This window comes from Xiphophorus hellerii, chromosome 3, assembly GCF_003331165.1.
Source record: "Xiphophorus hellerii strain 12219 chromosome 3, Xiphophorus_hellerii-4.1, whole genome shotgun sequence".
NCBI lineage: Eukaryota > Metazoa > Chordata > Actinopteri > Cyprinodontiformes > Poeciliidae > Xiphophorus > Xiphophorus hellerii.
In genome coordinates this window covers 13166344-13188051 of record NC_045674.1, presented here as the reverse complement: position 1 = coordinate 13188051, position 21708 = coordinate 13166344, and the positions used below count along the sequence as shown (strand labels likewise).

The window sequence follows — 21708 nt, the reverse complement described above, 5'->3', positions numbered from 1 at the left end:
TGCAGAAGAATGCGGGCCCACACTGTGAGGCAAAGGATTGTTTCACATCATAGTTTTACCATTTTTCATTCAGCCGCAGCCAGAAGGAATCTGATTAACTGTAAACACATTGAGTTTTGAGAATGCAGACGTAAACATCTGGAACGCCTGATGATCACATATGATTTTTAAAAGATGACGCAGTTTAATGTTTCTCGTAGGTCAGCGTTTGTCACAACTAGCATTATTGGAACCATTTTTCATTCAAGTGGCGAAAAATATTTTCCTGTGGTCTCAAAAAAAACATTTATTGAAGGCTGAAAACCTTCCTCGTGATGTTTATTAACTTTTCTAGCTTTAGATTAAAATAGAACAGATTCTACTATAAATAGAAGGAAGATGGGCTCTTAGGATAGACCAAACTTTTATTGTTCTGCACTGTAAAACTTTTGAAGGTGGTTCACCTGCTGCCTTGAAAATGCAACTTAAGTCAACAAGAAAACTCTCAGCTTTAACTCAGAAATCAGAGAAATAAAATAGGTGCAATAACCAGGTTGCACAGGTGTGAACAACCTTAAGCAAATACTTTCTTGAAGACCGTTTAGTTTATTTTCAGCATTCAGTCGTACTTGGTAGTTATCTAAGTTCATACAGCATCTTGATTTTCTACTATCACTATAGTTTAAGCATCTGAACAGGTTCAATAATCTGTTTTTCAGATCAAACCTGGAGGAGGTTTTTGAGGCAACAGAGGGATTCATTGTTGATATTGCTTAAAAAATTATAGCTTCAAGTAATGAAATTGACACCTATCTCCTAATTACACCTAGAAAACCTCTTCCACATCTCAGTCAATGAGAGCAAATCACATCTTTCTAGAGGTGAGTAGAGCTGGGGGTTGTGGTGGTCTCTGTGGTTGTTTATTGTACCAGCTGGGAAAAAAATCACTTTTGAACTCAGCCTGACACAATAAATCAATCTGAGCTGTGTTTTCCGTAAACATCACCAACTAAAGGTACCAGCAAATGTTTTTTGCACAACAACACCGTCTAATGTATGCAGTCAGATGAAGAATGTACAGTACCTGTATATTTTTCATGCCTCTGAACTGCAATAGCAGTGGAGATAGTGTCACAATTTGTCCATCCTTCCATCCATACAAAGAAAACTGCAGTTTTGTGCATTAGATGTTTACATTATTGAGCATTTATTAAAAGAAAATCAGAATATATAAAATGCAGTATGCAGCATCTAAAGCATTCCACACCAAATTAATGCAAGAGTGGTCAATAATGACAACAGAACAAAGGTTGAAGGACCCTGTGTTTGTTTTTAGAGTTTTATCCCAGCTGTGGAGAGTAAGAGCATAAAGCCAGGAGGGTCAAAGGTCAGGCACATGTACACAACATTAAATACATTGCTATGCATTTAATAAGCTTCAACTGCAGTTCAAACACTGTGATGTTTTCCTATTATTTCATATCAACAAAAGTTGCAATGCCTTTTTGTTTCATTATTTATTTCATGCAAATATGTTTTAATTGTGGACTTATTGTCGGAAATTCAAGCCTCAGGGTATTGTTCAACTTTGAAATATTTTCTGATTTAAAACTATTTTTTTATTTTCAAGTGAAATTACCGGACAATAAATTTTTCTTAATGAATGTGGGTTGCTGTCTTACTCTCATCACTAGCATGGGTGTTTTTTTCTTTCTCTCTTTGTTTTTAATGTGTTTTTTTTTTATTAGAAAATAAACACCGATGTGTTAGTTATTCCTGTGATTTAAGTAATATTACACCCTTGTTTGACTTGTACCCTAATTTATTTGTTTTTAAATCTTGTTAAGGGGAACTTTTGTCCTGGTCTTGTGGTGAATTGCAGAGCATCGCTTCCTTAAATCTGTTATATTTTCTGTTTTCCTTTCAGACTGACATTAACTCTGCAGGTAAATAATCAAGCCAGGGTTTGTCCTCATCAGTGGACAAATCTTTTATAGTTTTAAAACTTTTTCTATGTGCTTTTACTTCTATGTTCAATCCAGAGGTGGAACCAATCAAATTTTAGACATAAAACTTGACAAATAAAAACAGTGTTAGGTAAATTGTATTAGTAATTATCAAATATTTGTTGTATCATGTAGCCTTGTAGTTACATTTAGATAATGTTTCTGTGTGTTAAATAACTTTGATTCTATCCTGAGACTTCCCTGGGAAATAGGGGTGACAGCTACTCTCAGCAGCTGTTGCCCTGCAGGACTTCCTACAAGACAGAGGTGTTAATTGCTCCCAGCAGAGTTTTACATGCCTGACAATAAACTCTGCTCTGTGCTTCTTTGTGATACAAAGCCGTTGCTTTGAAGCTATGCAACGTGTCTTATTCAACGCCGTTCTTGGAAGCAAAAGGGATCTAGAGTATAGATAACATGTGTCTAGAAGTGAATGTTATTTAGCGCTGCAACCATGTGATGAATGCTTTGACTCCACCCTTTTAGAGTTGCAGCGCCCCTTGTGGCAGGGTTCCTAAAGATCAATAAAAGAGAGGAACAGACAGATGTGTTGCAGAGTGGTCGGAGATTTGTAACTGTAAACACATCTCTGTCTGCTCTCCTCGCGAGAAACAAAGAATCTAACTCTCTTGTCTTTCCTGTATTTGTTTAAATTGTCTCTAATAGGTATTTAGACCTGACAAACAGCTAAGACAGAAAAAAGTGTACTTCATATATTCTTATCGAGGAAAGTCAGAGATGAAAGAAGATCTTATCCAGAGATTTTAGAAAAAGAAAGGTAGATTGACAGATAGATAAATGCTGTAGCTGCACAGAGGAGGATAGAGAGAAGTCAAAGTCACATATATGAACCAGAACACCTGAGTGTGTGTGGGTGAAACCTCAAAGCTGTTTACTTCCTCTAGTTGGAACTGTTTCCTTGGTAAAAAACCATGTGACACATATAAGACGTTAAAAATGAAACTTTTAACGTCTTTTCATCAAATAAACCATGAACTTTGCCCTTAGGTTTCAAATTAAAAGATCTTCTTTGTGTTTGAGGTCTGAGTCTGTGAGAATCTCTGCCGCGTTGGGGGCCTGTGTGCGTCACTCGCTATGAAGTGGTCTTTCCTACTGCACAGCTGATGTTTTATCACTTCCACTGTATCTGAATGCGAGGGTGAGTGTTTTCTGAGGGAAAATGCCCCTCAGATGGAAAAAGTTTTACTACGAGTTTTTAGAGGGTGATGATTATGTTAATAGTTGTGAGTGTGGAAAATAGTCAAATGAAGTTCTTTAGAAGATCAGAGGATGAGTAGTTTGTTCCTGTGTCACGTTCTCAATATATTCTGACTCTTTTTGCCCCAAACCAGAGTTATCTGCTACAGTGAGCTCCGTTTTAACCATATGGAGAGTAGATGGTTAAAACCAGGAGAAATGCAGTCCTGGCTGTGGCTTTAATAACTGATGTGAATAAGTGACAGCATTTTGCATATGTAGGTGATGCTAAGTGATGTTCCACTGAGTTTACTGGCAGAGGAGGCTGATATTATTTCTGCTCTGCTGAGAGAATGAACCTTTTTTTTTTTTGTCAGCACTTTGCTTTGCTTTCCTTTGCTTGGCGGTGAAGATTATTGCAACATAAGCAAATGATCTTCTTGCTATTTACTGAGATATAATCCTGCATAATGTTTTATCAATCTCACAAAAGGGGATTTTCTTTTATTCTTTTTTTTCTTTTTCTTATAGTCTGCATGTACTTTACATGCAAACAGGGGTTTGCACTTATTAAAAAGAATAAAAGATAAAAAGTCAACACTGAGGTAAACGTGCGCACATCCTGCACACTTACAGTAAAAAGGCCAGCCTTCTCTGCACAGGCTACAGAGCGCAAGATGTGAATGGAAATGTATAATGTTCGATAATGTTTCGTTCAAGCTTATTTCCATACACTGGCAGATGTGTTAGCAAAAATGAAATACTGACAAAGATCAACTTTGCTGCGCTTGTTTTTTTGAAAATGACAAAATATTCCATTTGTCTCTCTGCAGTAGTAAGACTGAAAGTGCCTACATCTGTCAGCTTGTCTGCGTGTGTGTGTGTACACAGAGCCTTGAAGAGAAACAGTGTGAATGAAGGCAGGAAACCCAAATAAACCTTAACACAGCGATAGTGTGATAGATAGATAAAATATTATTAAGAAGAACACAAGAGATTAAGCTCTAAACTACAGAGTGTTTTAATCCATGGTTTTACTTTACAAGTCCAGAAAAACTAATTGTAATTCAACTTTAGAAATTACTTTAACCTTTTTATCTACAGAAGCATTATTTAAAAAATGTTGAGGAGCTTAGCATTAAAACTTTGTAATAGGCCCAACAAGCCTTATGTTTGTAGAAAACAACTTTATCTACAGCAGCTTGTAAAAATATTTTACCCCTTTAAATTTTCACATTTTGTCAGGTAAGACAATCCAAATTAATAGCTTTTCTTGTAATACACCTGCACAGAACTGTGCATATTTGGAAGTTAAAGGATGATAATTCACATTATTTTACAAATAAAGTTAGAAAAGTGTGAGCTGCATTTATGTTTAGCCCCCTGAATTTTTACCTAGTCTTTTTTGCAAAATAGCTCAAAGTACGCAGACAGTATGTTACAGGTTTTGCCACAAACTATCAATTGGATTTAGGTCTGGACTTTGACTGGGCCACTCCAACAAGTGGATATGCTTTGATCTAAACCACTAAGATGTTTTAGGTTTCTTTCAGCTCCTAACAAGGTTTTCTTCCTGCATTGCCCAGTTTTTAGCTCCATACATTTGCTCATGGATGCCGGCCATCTTTTATTTTCCTGCTCAAAAGCACACAGAGCGTAATGCAACGACTGTAGAGCCATTTGCTAGTTAACAGTTTCAGAAAATGCAAACCAGTGCACTCTCACACTGAAAAAGTCTGACTTTAACCAAAAAAAAGGCGTATCCCTGACACTGTGAGACAAACATGCATCTCATTTTGGACTCCAAACTTCCTCTACAACATATATCCAGTATTTTCTTTTTAGAGCAAAAGAAGCCCTATGAGTAGAAGAAGATATGTCTGTCAAAGCTTAAAACTTTGACAAGTACATGTGGCAGCAGTGATGGACTTTCATATCATTTGGAAAATGCAAGATTTTTTGGAAATTATAAACTAAATAAATGGATTCAAATCAAATTCACATCATTCAAACACAAGCAAAGTTCACATTAGCTGCAAAAATATCTTTGTTAATGATCACAGACTGTTAAAAACCCACAGGAAGCAAAGCGTGGTACCATGGTGCTCACTGCAAACATGAATGAATCCACTCACACGTTGGAATAAAAATAAAAAATCTGAAAAAATGTATTACTGGTCAAAACTCCTGCAAATCCAGCTGTATAGGGCAGAGAAAATAATTCTTGACCAAAAAAACTACCTTTGCATCTGCTGAAAACATTTCCACTTGCAATTTAACTTTTTGATGTGAAGATCTGATAAACACCCAACAGAAATTTGCGTGTAAAGCTCTTCTGCATTCTGCCAGTGAAGTTAGGAGAGTATTCAGACTCTCGACCCTCGTTGCGCCCAGAGAAAGATTGTTGCACTGCATCCGTTCCCCAAAAGAGACGTGGCAAGATGAAAAAGTAAGTGCTTAAAGTGTAGCATTTTTGTTTTTAAAATAATTTTATCAACAAACATGCAACAGCACAAACTACTTTCAGACTGGGAAGTTTGGTTTGCTAATACACACTCACACTCACACATCTTGCACACCTGCATCCTGCATTAGTCTGAAGCATTAAAATTCACTTGTAACAGGATTAATACTGTAGGTGTTAATCCTACAGAGACCTGCAGAAATAGAGGATGATTTATATATGCAGAGTGCTGCCTACTATAGTATCGTGCAAAAGGATTTCATTATGTCCCCATTTTGTCATCCTATAGCGACAAACTTGTAAAACTGCACTTGTATTCGGTACACCACCGCCCCCACCGCCTTGTTGAACCAGTTTGCTACAGTTGCAGCAAATCTTTGGGGTATGTCTCTACCAGCTTTGCAAGTCTTGAAATCTTTGCCCCTCTTTTTTGAAAAATAGCTCAAGCTTAATCACATTGGACAGCTAATGTTCCCCCTGCATGATGCTGCCATAACCGTGTTTTACAAGGGCATGCTTGGTCCAGGGAGATGTGCAGTGCTAGTTTTCCTCCACTATGTGGCGTTTTTGTACAAAAGGATTAATTTTGGTCTCATCTGACCAGAGCACCTTCTTTTGATTATAAATAACATTTTTGCTACTTTTCCATAAGTATTAGAACTGCTGAGTGCATAACTAATCATTGTCCTACCAACAGAGCTATAGATCTCTGCCAAAAATTTATATCTAAGAATAGAAATTTATATGTCTCAATATAGAGAGTTAGATATAAATCTATATCTACATAGACTTAGATATATCCAAATTCAGAATCTTTCTGGTCAACATCAATTTCCAGTTTTCTTTCATATCTGACCAACTGATTTTTATTTTGTTTTCTGAGGTCTGTAATTCAGAAAAGACATAAAATGTGCCGCAGGTTCCTTAATAGACGTTGGTTAGAAACTATAGAACTATAGAAAACGAACCAATTAGAAGATTGTAATTTGACATTTGTTGGGTGGGTGTTTCCAAGACGTTGTATCTGTGAGGAAATTCTTAAGAAATGTACAAACCTCCATGATAAATTCAGCCTTAAATTTTAATACTAACAAACAAAAACCCTCAAGAGACAGAGGTGTGACTAAGATCTTTACTCTTGTTTTCTGTTTTGTTTTCTTTCTTTTTATTTTCTTTCATTCTTCTTTTTAAAGGTGGCGATGAAAAGATGAATAATTTGAATTTTCAGTGAATTTATTACTTCAACCCTTTTGAAATTAGACCATTTATCATAAAAGGAACTCATAGCACTGTATTAGACTGTAATTTCAGAGGCTTCCTAGAACTGTGACCAACACTCTAAGAGACTTCCTGTTTTCTGGGCTGGGGTTTCCCATGTGGCCTTTTGCACACTGACCAGGTTCCTTCACCTTGAAATTTTAATTATTCCATTTCTTTATCAGCCTGAGTTAACCGAGCTCTGTACGTCCGTGACTCGGTTGAAAAAAGAGCAACTCGAGAGTCCAAGCCACATGCAACCCTGTACAGAATGAAGTGAATATTGAAAATAGTCTCATTGGATTACAAAAATAAACATTACAATTTAAAATGTAAAGAAAAGAGACAGAAATCCTACAGATCTGTTTGGTTTAACCTGCCTCTAATCAAATACATTCAGCAGCCAGTTTAGTTCATCACATTAGTCAATTTTTTTCCTATATACCTCCTAAATAATAGGTGTTAATTTATTAATTTTCCATGTAAATGGAAAGAGGCCTTCACCTAATGTAGTCAAAATTTTAAAAGAACTGTAAACCATTTATACATAAAAGAAACAGCATCCTTGATGTTGAATTATAAACATCATGGTTGTAATTTGAGCCAAGATGTTTTTGCTATTATATGATTTTATGCAAACACAAGCAGGAAGCCCTAAATATGATGGAAATCTATTCTATATGGCATCTTTTGATATGTTTAGCCTAAAGAAATACTAATAAGAAGAAAGTCACAAATTTTACCACAAAAGAGAATGTCTAAAATATACGATAAAACAGAAACATGCATTCAGAGAGTGGTATGTGCTTTGCTGTTTTACAAAGAAGGAAATGAGCAAAAGTTTCAGTTTTAAGACGTGAAAAACTGCTAGAGAAACCCCCCCCAAGACCTGCAGCTGCAGCTGAAGTTCTCAAGCAGCCGACATTTTATTATGATCTCTAAAGAGTCTCTTCAAGAAAGCTGATTGTTTATATTCTTAATTTGGTGATTTATCTTGGAAATCCTATGTTGCTGTGCTTAGTTGGATATGTTTTAGTGCGACAAAGGTGGGTAGAGTAGCCAAAGATTTTATTCAAGTAAGAGTAGAACTACTTCAGTATATTGTTATTCAAGTAAAAAATTACTTAAGTAAGAGTAAAGAGTATTTGAAGGCGATGCAAGTTCTGAGTAACTGATCTGAACATTAATCATTTAAAATTTAAATATCACATCATCAAATGTACCAAAATATAAGGTTATGTGGAAATTTTGGCACAAAATGAAAATAATTTATTTTGAAAAATTGCAAAGCAACAAAATCAGGGAAATAAAAATTTTTTACAAATATATTTCTTTCAATATAAAATTTATGAAATTTTTTACAAAAACTGCAGGTCTGTGTGGTGAATTTGTGTTTGAAACAAACTAGTTCTTCATTCAGTGAAGTTTCTCACAGAGCATTCAGAAATTTTACTCAAATAAGAGCAGCGATACTCCATAATAAAATTACTCAAGTAAAAATAAAAAGTACAGCTTAGTAAAACTACTTCTAAAAGTTGTTGTTTTTTTCCAAGAAGTTACTCTAGTAAATGAGCAAATGCAACTACTTGCTACCAAACTATGTAATTAAAATGTAAAAAATGAATTAGCAGGATTCTTAGTCTGATATTTATTCAACTAACAAATGTGAACAAGAAAAACACAACAGAGTAATGGAAAATTGTAAAAAATTGCAAAATTTCAAAAGTAAATTCAAACAGCTAGTTCTGTTTTGTGAATTTAGATCAGTAGTGACATCACAAGAGGCACAAGAAATAAGCTGGCATTAGTAAACTTTACAGTGGACAATTAACTTTTTGGTAAAATGACAGATCTGTAAGAAGTTGCTACATGGAAGCAAGTAGTAATTAATCCCTGGTCAACTAGAAATATTCACAGCTGAGATAGTAAAACAGATCAAATGGGTAATTTGGCAAGTCACAGTCATCATAATTCTTAACCAAATTTTAGGTTTGATATTTAGAGTTTGGCCACTATTTCGGTAAAGCAAATTAGTTGTCAATTACTATCTACAATTACAGTATTTAAATAATATTGCAATCTGTCTTGCTCACATGTAAATAGAAAAAATAGGAAAATATGATGAACTTGAGAGAAGAAAAGTTTGCAGTGAAAGAGGGGAACACTAAGCATCAACCAAAAGAAAACACAAGACCCTTTATTTATCTGAATAATGTAGAACACAAACCCACAGGTGGAAATTTCAGTATCCTTTCTTTCGCTGTCTGACAAAGAGTGGGCTGATGTGGTTTGATCTTCAGACCATATGTTTACATTGTGTTTTAATGTGGGTGGTTCAGATGAGTAGACCATGTAGAATATTTTAGTGAGGCATTGTCTTTGAAACATTTGTTCCATTTGGCTCCTTTTTTTCTTTTTAACCTGCTCATGTGAAAGCTCCTGCAGGCCCCTAATGATAAATTGATTATCATGAGTACTTATGTCACAACTTGTCCTTAATGCACAACATACAAATAGAATTTAGTCGTTTACTAAATTGGAGTTTGTTTTAATTTGTCAGATTTCTTTCTTTGATGCTTTACTTAATTAATTATGTTAATGTTGAGAAGATCATTAAAACTAACATTTTGCCATAAAAAAACACAAAATATATCTGGATTAAACTTGCATTTTTTATTCACCTTGTTTGAACCAGGCAGGCAGCTTACTGACCTTGTTTTGGTCATCAAGTCTGTCACTCATTTCAAATAGCTCCCTCTACTGGCAGCAAACCATTTTTTTTTTTTTTTAAATGCGCAAGGATTTTTTTTTTTGTCTTGCGCCGCTTAAACGACAGTACGGTAGAGCTGCGCTGCATTGTGGGACATAAAATAAAGATGGCAGCGGGCTTAGAGAGCATGTCGAAGCGACGATAATATATATTTTTGTCATTATATCTTCGACAATAAGTATTTCCTGCTGTTGCAAAGTGAGAATCATCTGATGCAGGTTTGCTATTGAGCACGGAAACAGGTACAAGTCTCAACGTCGACCTTTACGCAACGTGTTAGCCGAAGCTAATGCTAAAGCTAAGGGTCAATGTAGATACAAACAAAGAGGCTAAGAAAGCTCAGTCTGACGACAGACCGTCACTAGGTTTGCACTCTGTATGAGTTTTAATCTAACCGTATGATTTATCTTTGTCAGAAGACTGAAGATGTTTGCTCTCGGAGGTTTGTTGAGAGTTGGATCGACCTTCTTTCAGTCTGCGGGAACTCTGCTGCTCCCAGTCAGGACCATTTCTACAGGTCAGGACGGCTCCAGTAAACCCGCCGTATCCATTACCAGTTTTATTTTAGAGCCTCTACCGCTGCCTACAAATGTATTAAATGCATTCAGTCATAAACTAAATCTTAAGATTAGAATTTGAAGATATAATCATCACCAATCATTAGTTTTTTCAGTCGCACTATCTTGTGTTTTAGAATCCTTTCTTGCATCAAATTGTATCATCCTGTCCTGCATACTGATTGCTTTAAAATATTTAATTGAAATTGGTATCTTCTAAGAGTCTCCCTTTATGCACCAGGACAGTCGTCTCCATTTTTTTGAAGCGCTCCACCAGAGCAGAGCTTAGTAAAACTGGCAGCAAGATGAAGGGGTGAAACAATGGAGTGACTTTTATCTAAGTTAAATATTAAAGCAGACAAAAGTTCTGCATAAACCACAAATTAGGACAGTAGAAAATCGGTGCAGAGGTATTATTTCTCAGATAAATGCTCCTTCTGATTGATAATCTATGAATTTCATAGCTTGATAGAGCAACAACACATAAGGGGTAAACTATGCTGTCAGATGATAATGCATGACCGAAAAACTCATTGTTTACCAATTTCATGTTTATATATCAGGCCAGATCAGGTATTAGAACCCATAAATAGGAAACTGTAACTTTTGGTTCTTTTTATAAATTTGACATATTTGTTTATACAAAAACATTCAAAATTCTTGACTGTTTTGTTTCTCATATATAAAACCATATAAAATCTACCATAAATTTAGCAAAACTGAGCCTGAAGTGATGCCATGAAATAATAAATTTGTGTGTTTGCATTTCATATTAATATTATTAACATTTAATATTAATATATATTCAGTTAGTTGTTGGGAGTTTTGCTTATTAGCATTTCTGGTGTTACAACTATCACATTCTGTTTACCAATCTCACAATCCTTCACATTTTCTCCAATCATTTTGACGCTATTTGGTTTCTTAAAATAATATTGCATCCTCAAATACATTAAACATGTTTATTTAACAAACTTTATAAACTTGCATTATTTATGCTTGTCTAATTAACCTCGAAGACATTAGGGATATAAATGCAATATAAAGCTGTTATTCTACCAGCTTTTGCTGCTGTAAATGTAATCCTTGTGGGAAACTCGGTGCTGAATGCAGTAATCTGTTCTTCAGGGACTTGCTGCCAGATCAGGATGCATCCCATCCCTCAGCCTAAACAAGTGGACAGGTGGAACGAGAAGAGGAGCATGTTTGGAGTTTATGACAACATCGGCATCTTAGGTAAGGGATTAGAATAATATCTATATATATATGTGTATGTAAAACTTTATTTGAAGGGATGTGCATAAGACTGACATGACACTGTAATAAACATCTGACATGAACATGAAGGAGTCTTCATGAATGTCTGACTGTTGTCATGAGGTGTTATTCGGTAAATAAACTTTAATACAAAGTTGATACCAAATATTGCAAAGTTGACACTTTAAATGGACTTTTAATTCAAGTTTTCAATAAAAGTAAACAAAATTTTTACCGAAAGACACTTCATGACGACAGTCATAAACATTCCTGAAGTCTTCTCCATGTTCATGACAGTGTTATATCAGTCTAGTGCACACCCCTTCAAACAAAGTGTCAGCCAAACATCACTGTTAGAGAAAATGTAAACAGACAGATGTAAAATAAGCAATTTTCTGGTGGTCTAAGCAGTATATATATAGATATATATATCTTGATATATATATATCTATATATGATAGAATTTATTTTTTTCAATGTTATTTCTCTCTCTCTCTTATATATAATTAGTGCAGTAATCTTTTTACTTTTACTTTTTTTGGCTAGGGGACTTCAAAGCCCATCCTAAAGACCTCATTACGGCCCCCTGCTGGCTGAAAGGTTTCAGAGGTAATGAGCTGCAGCGCTTGAGTAGGAAAAAGAAGATGGTGGGAGACAGGATGATGACTCTGGACAAACACAACTTGGAGAAGAGGATCAGATTCCTCTACAGACGCTTCAACCGCACCGGAAAGCATCGCTAACGCTGCAACAAGCCTCACTCAACAAGGACTGTCAGTGAATTCATCATATCACTGTGTTATGCTGATCTAATTAGAAAATAACTTGCAGCCATTGTGTACGTTTAGTTTTTGGACCTAATGAAGATTGTTCAAAAGCCTGGAAGTACACCGAAAATACATCATAACATGATCATTAAAATGGGTTTTTACACTTGCATTCATTTTAAACCTGATTTATTTTTTCCTGCTTAGGCAGGTGGGATTAGACCAAAGGCTCAGTGGTCCAGATGGACATACACCATCAGACAAGAAGACACATGTGCATGTCATTCTGAAACTATATATTCCCCCTTAAATTGCTTATTAAGGTTTTAAATAATTAGGTCAGTTTTAAAGATAATTAATTGCAATTAAAGGTAAAATTGTGTGTAGCTACATTAAAAATAAAAACACTGGGTTTATATTCCTCTAACTGTTTCTGTTTCTATTTGTGACTTCAGTGGTAATACTGACCAAATCAAAGCATGAAGAAAAATGGCTGCATTTTTTCTGACTCTATAGAAAGTGATCAAATTAGGCTGCTCAAAGACTGATGGTGTCAGCATTTTTCTTAAACAGACACAGTAATTGTATAGAATATTAAATACTTGAACTAATGGGGCCACTGCATAATTCCTGTTGGCCTGAAGTCAAGATGCTGCAACTTTACAGGTGATTTGGAGCCATTCACTTGTTGAAACTATTTATTTGTTATGAGGAAACTTGTTCTCTTCAAGTGTCTGGTTGTTCTCACTGATCTTCAATCTGTCATATTGGTAGATTGACTCAATAATCTGAGAAACATCCCCATAACATGATGCATCAGCAGCCATGCTTCACAGTGTAATCTTTGATTACATGTTGTCTCTAGAGAAAAGGACAGAGAAAATAATAATTTATCATTTGTCGATCCATGTTTGATGATGTTGACCTTTTTTGATCAGCCTGGAAACATGACCTGTTTCTAAAAGATGTCCTTGCTACATTTTCTGGCATTTAGCTAATAGAAATAGTGTTGGTAATTCTAACTAAGTCAAAGCAAAAAAAGTTTGGTCTGATTTAAATTCAGACTGTCAGAAAAAAAATGTATTTGTCTAAATATTTGGTTTTACGTGTACATCACACATCAGTGAGATTCTGTCTGCTCTGCAGGACATCCCTACACTCTCATCATTGCTTAGTCTGCATATATTTAAAGAAATTCTAGTTAAAATTCATTCATAGTGTCTTCACTTCTATCTGGGAACAAAGAAATCACAATAAGCTTCCAAAAACCATTTTAGTTTTCAGCCAAAATCTGATTCATGATTCATGTTTATATCCCTGACTGTTTGCACTTGATGTTCAGACATTAAAATACAAATATATAAATTTGGCACAAAATAAAAAAAGCATATTTACATGCATGCATGCACACAAGAAGCTTGATTGATCTGTTATATGATCTTTGCAGTTGATGTAAGATAGTTCTCCCTTGCTAAAGAAATCTGACTTCAATGGAGCAAATTTGGGTGAATGAATGAATTAAAATCAATGTTAAAATAATTCATTTCTTAACATAAAATTAACGAACAGAAACTGTTTTATTAAAGGAACATCAACAAAAGTTTGAATTATCCTTTCATATAAAGTTCATGTTTCTAAACTGCATTGACCCTTCATTCTTTCAATCCTGCATTTACTTTAGGACCTCAGTTTTCCACGGCTCATTTAATTGTTACTTTTGTTGAATAAGTGGGTCTGTCGGAAGTGCACACGGTGCGGATTTAAACAGGCTGGACTTGAGTCAAACAGAGGTAGTTGCGAAGGGAAATGTGATACAGTAGTCGGTGGGTAATTGGGAGAATCCCCGGCCAGGGAGAGGAAAACAGTCGACTCGACACTCCGGTTGTCCACTATACCGCAGTCTGGTCCCGCCGCCCCATCCAACACGGAGAGCTGCAGCACTGCAAAGCCTGAGAGGAGGGAACGGGAGAGGAGCGAAGGGGAGGGGAGGGGTGCCGCACTGTCGTTGGGAGTCCAAGTGAGGAGACGCATTATTGCAGCTGAAACACTTTGCACGAACCAAAGTGCCGCACTTCCCCCCAAGACGCGCAGAGAGAAAAAAAGAGGAGGAGGAGGAGACGGGAGTCAACGAGAAACAGCTGGTTTCTCATCACTGCACTTTTCTTTCTCCCGATCTTGACATTTGTTTGTAGCTCTCAGAAGAGGAAACTACCCAACCTGCCAGCCAATCAGCGCTGCGTCCTCGATCAGCATCCAGGAGCAGCTCCAAACGCTCAGCGTCACTTGGAAGAGCCGGACTCAGCAGCCCCGCTGGGACCCGAACATCCATGGATTCATCTCTTGGCTGGATTATAATTTAGAAGCGCTCCTCTCTTCTTCAACTCGCGTTGCTCCCCATCTTTCTCCCCCAGCCACGCTGTGAGTTATTGCCCGACCTGAATACGTGGCTCGGTATTGCGGTACTTTTGCTGACGGCTTGCAGTATAAATGCATCGCTAGAAGATCCCCACTGCGCCAAGAAGACTCCCCGCCCTTTTCTGAAGCTACTTAAACCTCTTTACTAATTAAAACCTCAGATTTTTTTTTTCTGGATAAGTGCCTTCACTTCTTTTCAGAGATTTTTATTATTATTATTATTACTTTGGTGTCCTCCTTCTTCTCCCTCACTTCCACCGCTGAGTCAGTTCAAACAGCTGCATAGATGTGAGTATTAATGCGGATTCTCTTTTGCGTCCTTTTTTTTACAACAATGCACAAAAAAACATAAAAGCTGATCCAGATAAATCTCTATTCAGCTCTTAATCATTTGCATGTGTTTTTAACCAAGATAGAATCAAAATCTGTGCTGTTTTATTTCACTTTGCTGTGTTTTTTGCTGACGCATGTGAAAATTGTCGTCACATCTCTTAAATTATGTATGGAGTTGGGTTACTGCCACAGCTAATCCTTCAGGGATTTAAACCGAGTTGGTTTTATGATGTTGCATCCCAAAAATCATCTGATTAAACTATTTAAATTAACATTATTTTTTGTTTGCTTGACTCAGAAGCGGAGTTATTGGAAACAATGTACAATAATAATAGTACTAATAATAATAATAATAATGACATTTATCTTCTTCCTGGGACCATTTGGAAATTTTCAAAGATTGTAATTTATTTATTTATTTATTTATTTATTTATTTATTTATTTATTTATTTATTTATTTATTATTCCCTGAGAAGCAGAGGCGCTCCTGAAGGGGGCGGATTCCTGGGAAGGCAACGACCAACCTTGTTAAATTGCTGACCATCCCCACTGGCTCTACAGACACAGTATTATTTATTAATATTAAAATAAAATTGGAGAAAACACATTTCATTGAACTTAAATATCTATTTATTTATTTCTGTGTCCTTCTGCCACCTTTAAATATATATCACTATTTTTTGGTTCTGCTCTCCCACCCACTTCCCTGTACTTGTAAATAATAAATGACAACAGCAAAATAAAATTCCTGAAGCTCTGTCAAAATGTGACTTTTTGGTTTTGATGTCGCCCCCAACAAGATTAGTGGCCCCCATCTGGCCTGCCCTATACAAACTTTCTGGAGCCGCCCCTGCTGAGCTGTGACTTTTATTCCCAGCAGCTCCCTCTCTTTGTGGAGTTTGTTTGATCAGTTTTTAATCTTGCTCCTGTTTTTTTCTTGCTTTGTTATTTTTCTGCCTTCCCTTTTTTGTTCTCTCTCTTTTCATTAAGACGGTGTATGAAAGTTTACTACTAGAAATCACATTTTCTCTTTTGTTCCTCAACTAAATAAATCCTCAAGCTTTTTTTTCAGATATAAATTTATAATTTATTTTACAACGTATTTTATAAGACTCTGCTCCTTTTTTAAAATCCCTCTCTCTCTTTTTTTTTGGTCCACTTTTTTTTTTTTTTTACCCCTCCAGGGGGTCTTTTTGTGGGCTCTAGTGTCCCTTATGTGATAGTGGGCTGACAGGAAACGGGGAAGGAGAGGGGGGAAGACATGCGGCAAATGTTGTCGGGTCCGGGAGTCGAACCCACGACGGCCGCGTCGAGGACTGAAGGCCTCCAAATACGGGTCGTGCTAACCACTACGCCACCATGGCACGCCCTTGGTCCACTTTTTGAGTTGTTTTTGTTGTGCACTTGCCATTTTTCAGGGCTTTAAACATGAAAAACATTACATCTATTATACATTTAGGAAGACATGACATTTCGTCCAAAATATTGCATTTATTGCAGAAAATCCCAAAAGCTCAAGTTCTTCTCCCTGATCCATGGGAGCTTAGCCAATTCATTTTATGGAGAGTTAAAACCGCTTAAACTGACCAATAATATTACAGGCATCCAGAGTTTTAACACCTAAAATGTAACATTTCTCCATCTACTGCTTTGTGGTTCTGATATTGTGATGATTGTGGCTGAATGCGTTATAGAGCTCAATGTTTTTGTTGTTGACTGTTCCATGAACTGAGCTGCTGACGGCATTCTGGCCTATTTTATGACTCAGATTTATTCTGCAACTGGGTCTATGTACTTTAGTGGTTTTCTCAAAACGTTCTCTTACATAAACCACACATCATTAATCTAATTGAAGAGGTAATAATCAGGTGGATAATACATGAACCAAGCAGAAACATGGAAGGACTGGTGAAGATGAATGAAAGCTGTGATTGAAAAGCTGAGCGATTTCAGTAAATATAGATTTTTCAAGCTCTTTAGATTCATTATGTGGCACCCACATCAGAATTGAATGGTGTAAGTGTTTATTTTTAATGCAGTCTTTCTTTTGTTTCCAGGTCTGCCCCAGATGCTGCTGCCCCTCCAGCTGCTGGACCTCCAGGCGCTCCTGGCGCCCCCGGTCCAGATGGAGCCCCGGGTGGAGCGCCTCCCGGCCCACCCAACACCAGCAGCAACCGCAGGCTTCAGCAGACACAGGCCCAAGTTGAGGAGGTGAGATAAACTAAGATCCCAAACCTGTGCGGCGTTACTTTCTTTTTTAATTCAACTGAAATGTTAAAAGAAATTTTAAAAGCACTCTATGTCTACTCTTTGTGATTTATTGGTTCAGAGGAACCAATTTTCCTTCCTCCATCAACAGTTTAATCCTTTCTGTTTCTGCCAAATGCTGTCTCATTGCCGGCTCTAGGTGGTGGATATCATGAGGGTGAACGTGGACAAGGTTTTGGAAAGGGACCAGAAGCTTTCAGAGTTGGATGACAGAGCAGATGCTCTCCAGGCCGGAGCCTCCCAGTTCGAAAGCTGCGCAGCCAAGCTAAAAAACAAGTACTGGTGGAAGAATTGCAAGGTGGGTGCATTTAGGTGTCTCATCACAGAGAAACTACTAATGTCTGAGTCAAGCAAATGCCTGCAGGCATTCAGCGTTCTGTTTAGAGGAAGACATTATAATCTGTTAATGAGCTGCTGTTGAGGACGGCAATGACGCCTCAGGGAAAAATGGAAGAAAGACGTTTGCTACTGAAGAGTTTTACTGTAAACTGGATAGATTACATAAGTAAACCATAAAAAATACAAATAGTGTATTGTTTTTGTTTTATTGAGTTGCTCAGGTGGTGTTTTGATCTGTTTTCAGTCAAATTACTAAAGGATTTTGTCTTATTTTCCTTTTTAACAGATGATGATCATGATGGGCATCATTGGAGTCATTGTGGTTGGAATAATATTCTGTAAGTACAATGTTGTTATGTTTTAGTAATTTAAGTTTATGGGATAAGTTAAATTTTCCCTTTTTATTTTAAATAGCATACTGTATCTTACTAAAGTACTAAACTTTTTTACAATTTCATGTTAGTCACACATTTCAATGAATTTTTATTGGGATTTTTGTGACAGACCAACACAAAGTAGTGCTTGATTGCGTAGCATCGGCAATTTACAGGGATAATCAGTCAGATCTATGGATACTGACAGGAAGCACATTTTCATTAGAGAACAAAACAAAACAACTCATGAAACCAAAGTATTTAACTAGTTAAGTGAATATAAAACTGAAACACTGAGTTCCTAAAACCCCACCTGACTGGAGTTGCTTTTGACCAATAATCAGTGGAACATTGACCAACATATTTTATATATATTGATTATTTTGATGATGGTACTTGACAAAATGTCATGTTTGCTACTGGTTTCCCAGTTGGTGACTAAATGATGTCTTCATGACTTTTTATTTTTGTGTTTATATTATGTAAAAACATCATTAGGAATGACGAACTGCCTTGTTTACTTGTAATGTACTTTTTAAGTAAATGTGACTGAATGATACGCGCAAATGAAAATGGAAAAAAGGCAAAAACTTCACACCTTTAATGACTCGAGTCTTGGAGGAAGCAGTGAAGAGGCAAGAGAGAAAAACTGTTGACAGAGCAACTATGAGTAACACGCTCCACAAATCTTCTCTTTATGGAAAAGAAGAAAGCCATGTGAGGTCCTGTTTGCAATTTTTCAAAGCCATGTTGGGGTCACAGCAAACATGAACCTTTTAATCCACATGCAAAACACGACAGGCGGGAAACCGACAGCTCATTTGACTAAACAGACCACAGCAGTGGCAGCATCATGCTGGAAGGACGGAGAAGCTGGTCGGAGTTGATGAGAAGGTGGATGGAAACAAACACTTGGAAATCCTGGATCACAACATGCTAAAAGCTACAAAAGACTTAAGACTGGGGCAAAGGTCCACTTTCCTCCAGAATAAAAATCCTAAACATTCAACCTGAGTTACTATGGAAATGTTTTGATTCAGGCATATTCATGCATTAGAAGGGCCCAGTCAAAGTCCAGAGCTAAATCCAATTGAGCTGCTGCAAGATTTAAAAATGAAGCTCAGAGAAGCTCTCAATCCAATCAAACTGAGATAAAAAAAATCAGATATACCTCAAATATTTGTAGCTTCAGCAAAAGATGGTTCTACAAGTACTAATTCAGACTCGCAAAACACATTTTACATTTTTATGTGTGAAGAAAATTGAAAAGCCATGTGTCATGTTCATGAGGTGATGCAGCTGTTTGCGGCGTTGGTGGGTTTGAATCCTCTCCAAAGGCTCTTTCTGCATGGAGTACTCAGATTTTCTCGTGTCCAGGATGTAACCTGCCTCTCATCAGGTTATACTGGACATACACACCGTCCCCCTCTGGTCCCCCTCTGATCGTAGAGCTTAGACAGTGGATGGATGGACATTCACATCACTTCACATCACTCTGCAGTGGTCTCTCACATGAAATCCCAATTATTGCAGTGTGTGACAACAGATTATATAAGTTACCATACTGGAGTTGATGTGAATGAACTTTAAAGATAAATTATTTTAAGTAAAGCTTCTTCACCTTATTTTGCTTCCCTGATCAATTATCCATTAAACTAATGGCTACCTCTTTATCCTTCATTCGCAGTGTACTTCTTCTACTGAGCGCCTTCCATCATCACAGATGAACTCAAACCTAAGGAAAACATTACAGGGGAGAGGAAAAAATGAAGCGCCACTCCTCCCTTCTATCAGCCTTTCTCCTCTTCACACAGTCTTCCATTGAACCATCCTGCACCCAAACAGTCGTGTTCCTACGTATGTGTTTCTGCTCTCTTCGTGCCCCTTTCCCCACCTTCTTCCTTGCTGCTTTCTCTCAGTCTTCCTCCATGAGGTCTCACTCACTCTCTCCAGTCTCTGCACCTCATGCATTATTGAAGGTTGCAGCGGGCGGACGGAAACAGGGAGGAGAAAAAGAAAGAAGAAGGGAGAAAGCAAACAGAGCTCAGAGAAATATAAGTGGAGATTGAACAACAGTTTGCAGTCTTTCTACTCCAGATACACCAACGCTTGATCATGAAATTTTTGTTTTAAAGAGACCTACATTTGTACATTGATGCCAAACTAATACCCTCCTTTCATCATAACGCTTGTTTCTAACATGTTAGATTAGGACTCAAATCATTTCTGTTGTTTTTCCACGTGTGCAATTGTGATCCGCCACTCTGCAGCTTTTACCCAATAGGATTTCACCAGTAATTTATTCCATTTCCTGTTCAATTTTCTCTCACACAAGTCTCAAAATTCTGCAGGGATGATAAGAAAGGAGAAATGCAAAAAAGGGAAAAAAGTCTCTGTGAAACGTTAAGCCAAAAAGAGGTGATTCAGGAAAAAGAAGTAGGAGTTTAGCAGCATATTTCCCTGCATAAATACATGCAACCTGAGTCATAACCTCCAGGCAGAAAGTGATTAGTCAGTTTTGTGATTTTTCTATCTTAGCTGATGGTGTTAGAGTCATGTACACAGAAAGGCACATGAAGCAGCTACTGACATACAATCTGCACGCCTAAAGGACCGGAGGAAGGCCTCCCCACTCTGAATGGACAGTCGCAGCCATAGACAGATGAATGTGTAGCGTCGCATTTTGAGCAACCTTCTGTTAAGAGCAGAGGAGTCGGAGTGTTTGTTGTTCTCAGAGAGCAGGAGAATGAGAGAGGACAGAACGAGGATCTCCCAGAGCCGCCAGGCTTCCCCCCCTTCACTCACATAAAACCAGACTCATCTGTCACCTGCAGTACGATAACAGCCAGTAAGAGGCATTCGTTTCTAACCTGCATGGCAAACAGTATCCATATTCGTGTGACCTGTGTATCTGCCATTTCTTAATCTTACTGCCGATTGTATATTTTCTTTCCTTAGTGGTTTCAAGGACCTGTGTATAATGTCTTTCTGATCCGATACGTACTGCTTATGCAATGCGCAATGCAACAATGCTCACGAGTTTGCAAAAATGTGTCACTTGCTTTGAACAGAAAAAAAAACATAATCCTCAAGGACTGCAACCAACCGCTACTGTAGTAAATCATTTTAGGAATCACATAGAGCTAATATAGGAGAACCACTGTACATACATCCAAGTTTATGCTCCTGAAAATGTGTTTATATCAATTCCTTTAGGTTTTAGGAGACTGTTCGTTATTCGTGGAACTCATTTTCCTTTCTCTGAACTGATTTTGAAAGTTGTGAAAAGAGTAAATACAAAGAAATTCATGAGAACAATGGAGTAATGCATAACTGTAGCACTAAGCTCTAATGATCTGCTGATATTGTGCAACAATATTAACAGGTGATCATCATACAAATAGAGAAGAGATTATGTTTTGTGAATTGAACATAGGATGAGATGCAAACGAATTTAGCAAAAAAAAAAAGTCAAATGCATGTTTACCATTTTTGCTGATGCCAATAAATAAATCATGAACTGAACTGCATCAATCTGTTTTCTGACTCTCCTCATGATTCTTCTAAACAGAAAAGGCTAAAACTCACTGACCAGCCTTCACATGTGAAGTCAGTGAGAAAAAGCTGAAAACTGATCAGTGAGCTCCGGCCTCCTGCACATTTAAATCCATAAAGCCTGGACACAATGATAATTATGTTCAGTATTAATGTTTGCAGTTCTCAA

The 21708-nt window shown here is 37.0% G+C and overlaps 2 protein-coding genes across 3 annotated transcripts; both read left to right on the top strand.

Moving 5' to 3' along the window:
* The first annotated feature begins 9734 nt into the window (after nt 1-9734).
* mrpl51 (mitochondrial ribosomal protein L51) lies at nt 9735-12798 on the top strand. Of its 2 annotated transcripts, none has more exons than XM_032558202.1 (4): nt 9735-9915; nt 10090-10190; nt 11359-11466; nt 12034-12798. In XM_032558202.1, exons 2-4 carry the CDS (start codon nt 10100-10102, stop codon nt 12228-12230), a joined length of 396 nt encoding a protein of 131 aa, XP_032414093.1. In that variant the 5' UTR covers nt 9735-9915; nt 10090-10099; the 3' UTR covers nt 12231-12798. The 2 variants fall into 2 exon arrangements, with proteins under 2 accessions (XP_032414093.1, XP_032414094.1); XM_032558203.1 differs by having other exon boundaries at nt 9745-9915; nt 10093-10190.
* A 1447-nt stretch (nt 12799-14245) lies between these two features.
* On the top strand, nt 14246-21518 carry LOC116717100 (vesicle-associated membrane protein 1). Its single transcript, XM_032558204.1, has 5 exons — nt 14246-14957; nt 17061-17214; nt 17411-17569; nt 17897-17948; nt 19672-21518. Coding segments are annotated over exons 1-5 (384 nt in total). The 5' UTR covers nt 14246-14955; the 3' UTR covers nt 19689-21518.
* The last annotated feature ends 190 nt before the right edge of the window (nt 21519-21708 follow it).

Coding starts and splice junctions, on each gene's coding strand:
- mrpl51 (XM_032558202.1), top strand. CDS start 10,100: ATGTTTGCTCTCGGAGGTTTGTTGAGAGTTGGATCGACCTTCTTTCAG. Junction 10,191..11,358: donor AGTCAGGACCATTTCTACAG/GTCAGGACGGCT, acceptor TCTGTTCTTCAG/GGACTTGCTGCCAGATCAGG. Junction 11,467..12,033: donor TGACAACATCGGCATCTTAG/GTAAGGGATTAG, acceptor TTTTTTGGCTAG/GGGACTTCAAAGCCCATCCT.
- LOC116717100 (XM_032558204.1), top strand. Junction 17,215..17,410: donor CACAGGCCCAAGTTGAGGAG/GTGAGATAAACT, acceptor TGCCGGCTCTAG/GTGGTGGATATCATGAGGGT. Junction 17,570..17,896: donor ACTGGTGGAAGAATTGCAAG/GTGGGTGCATTT, acceptor CCTTTTTAACAG/ATGATGATCATGATGGGCAT.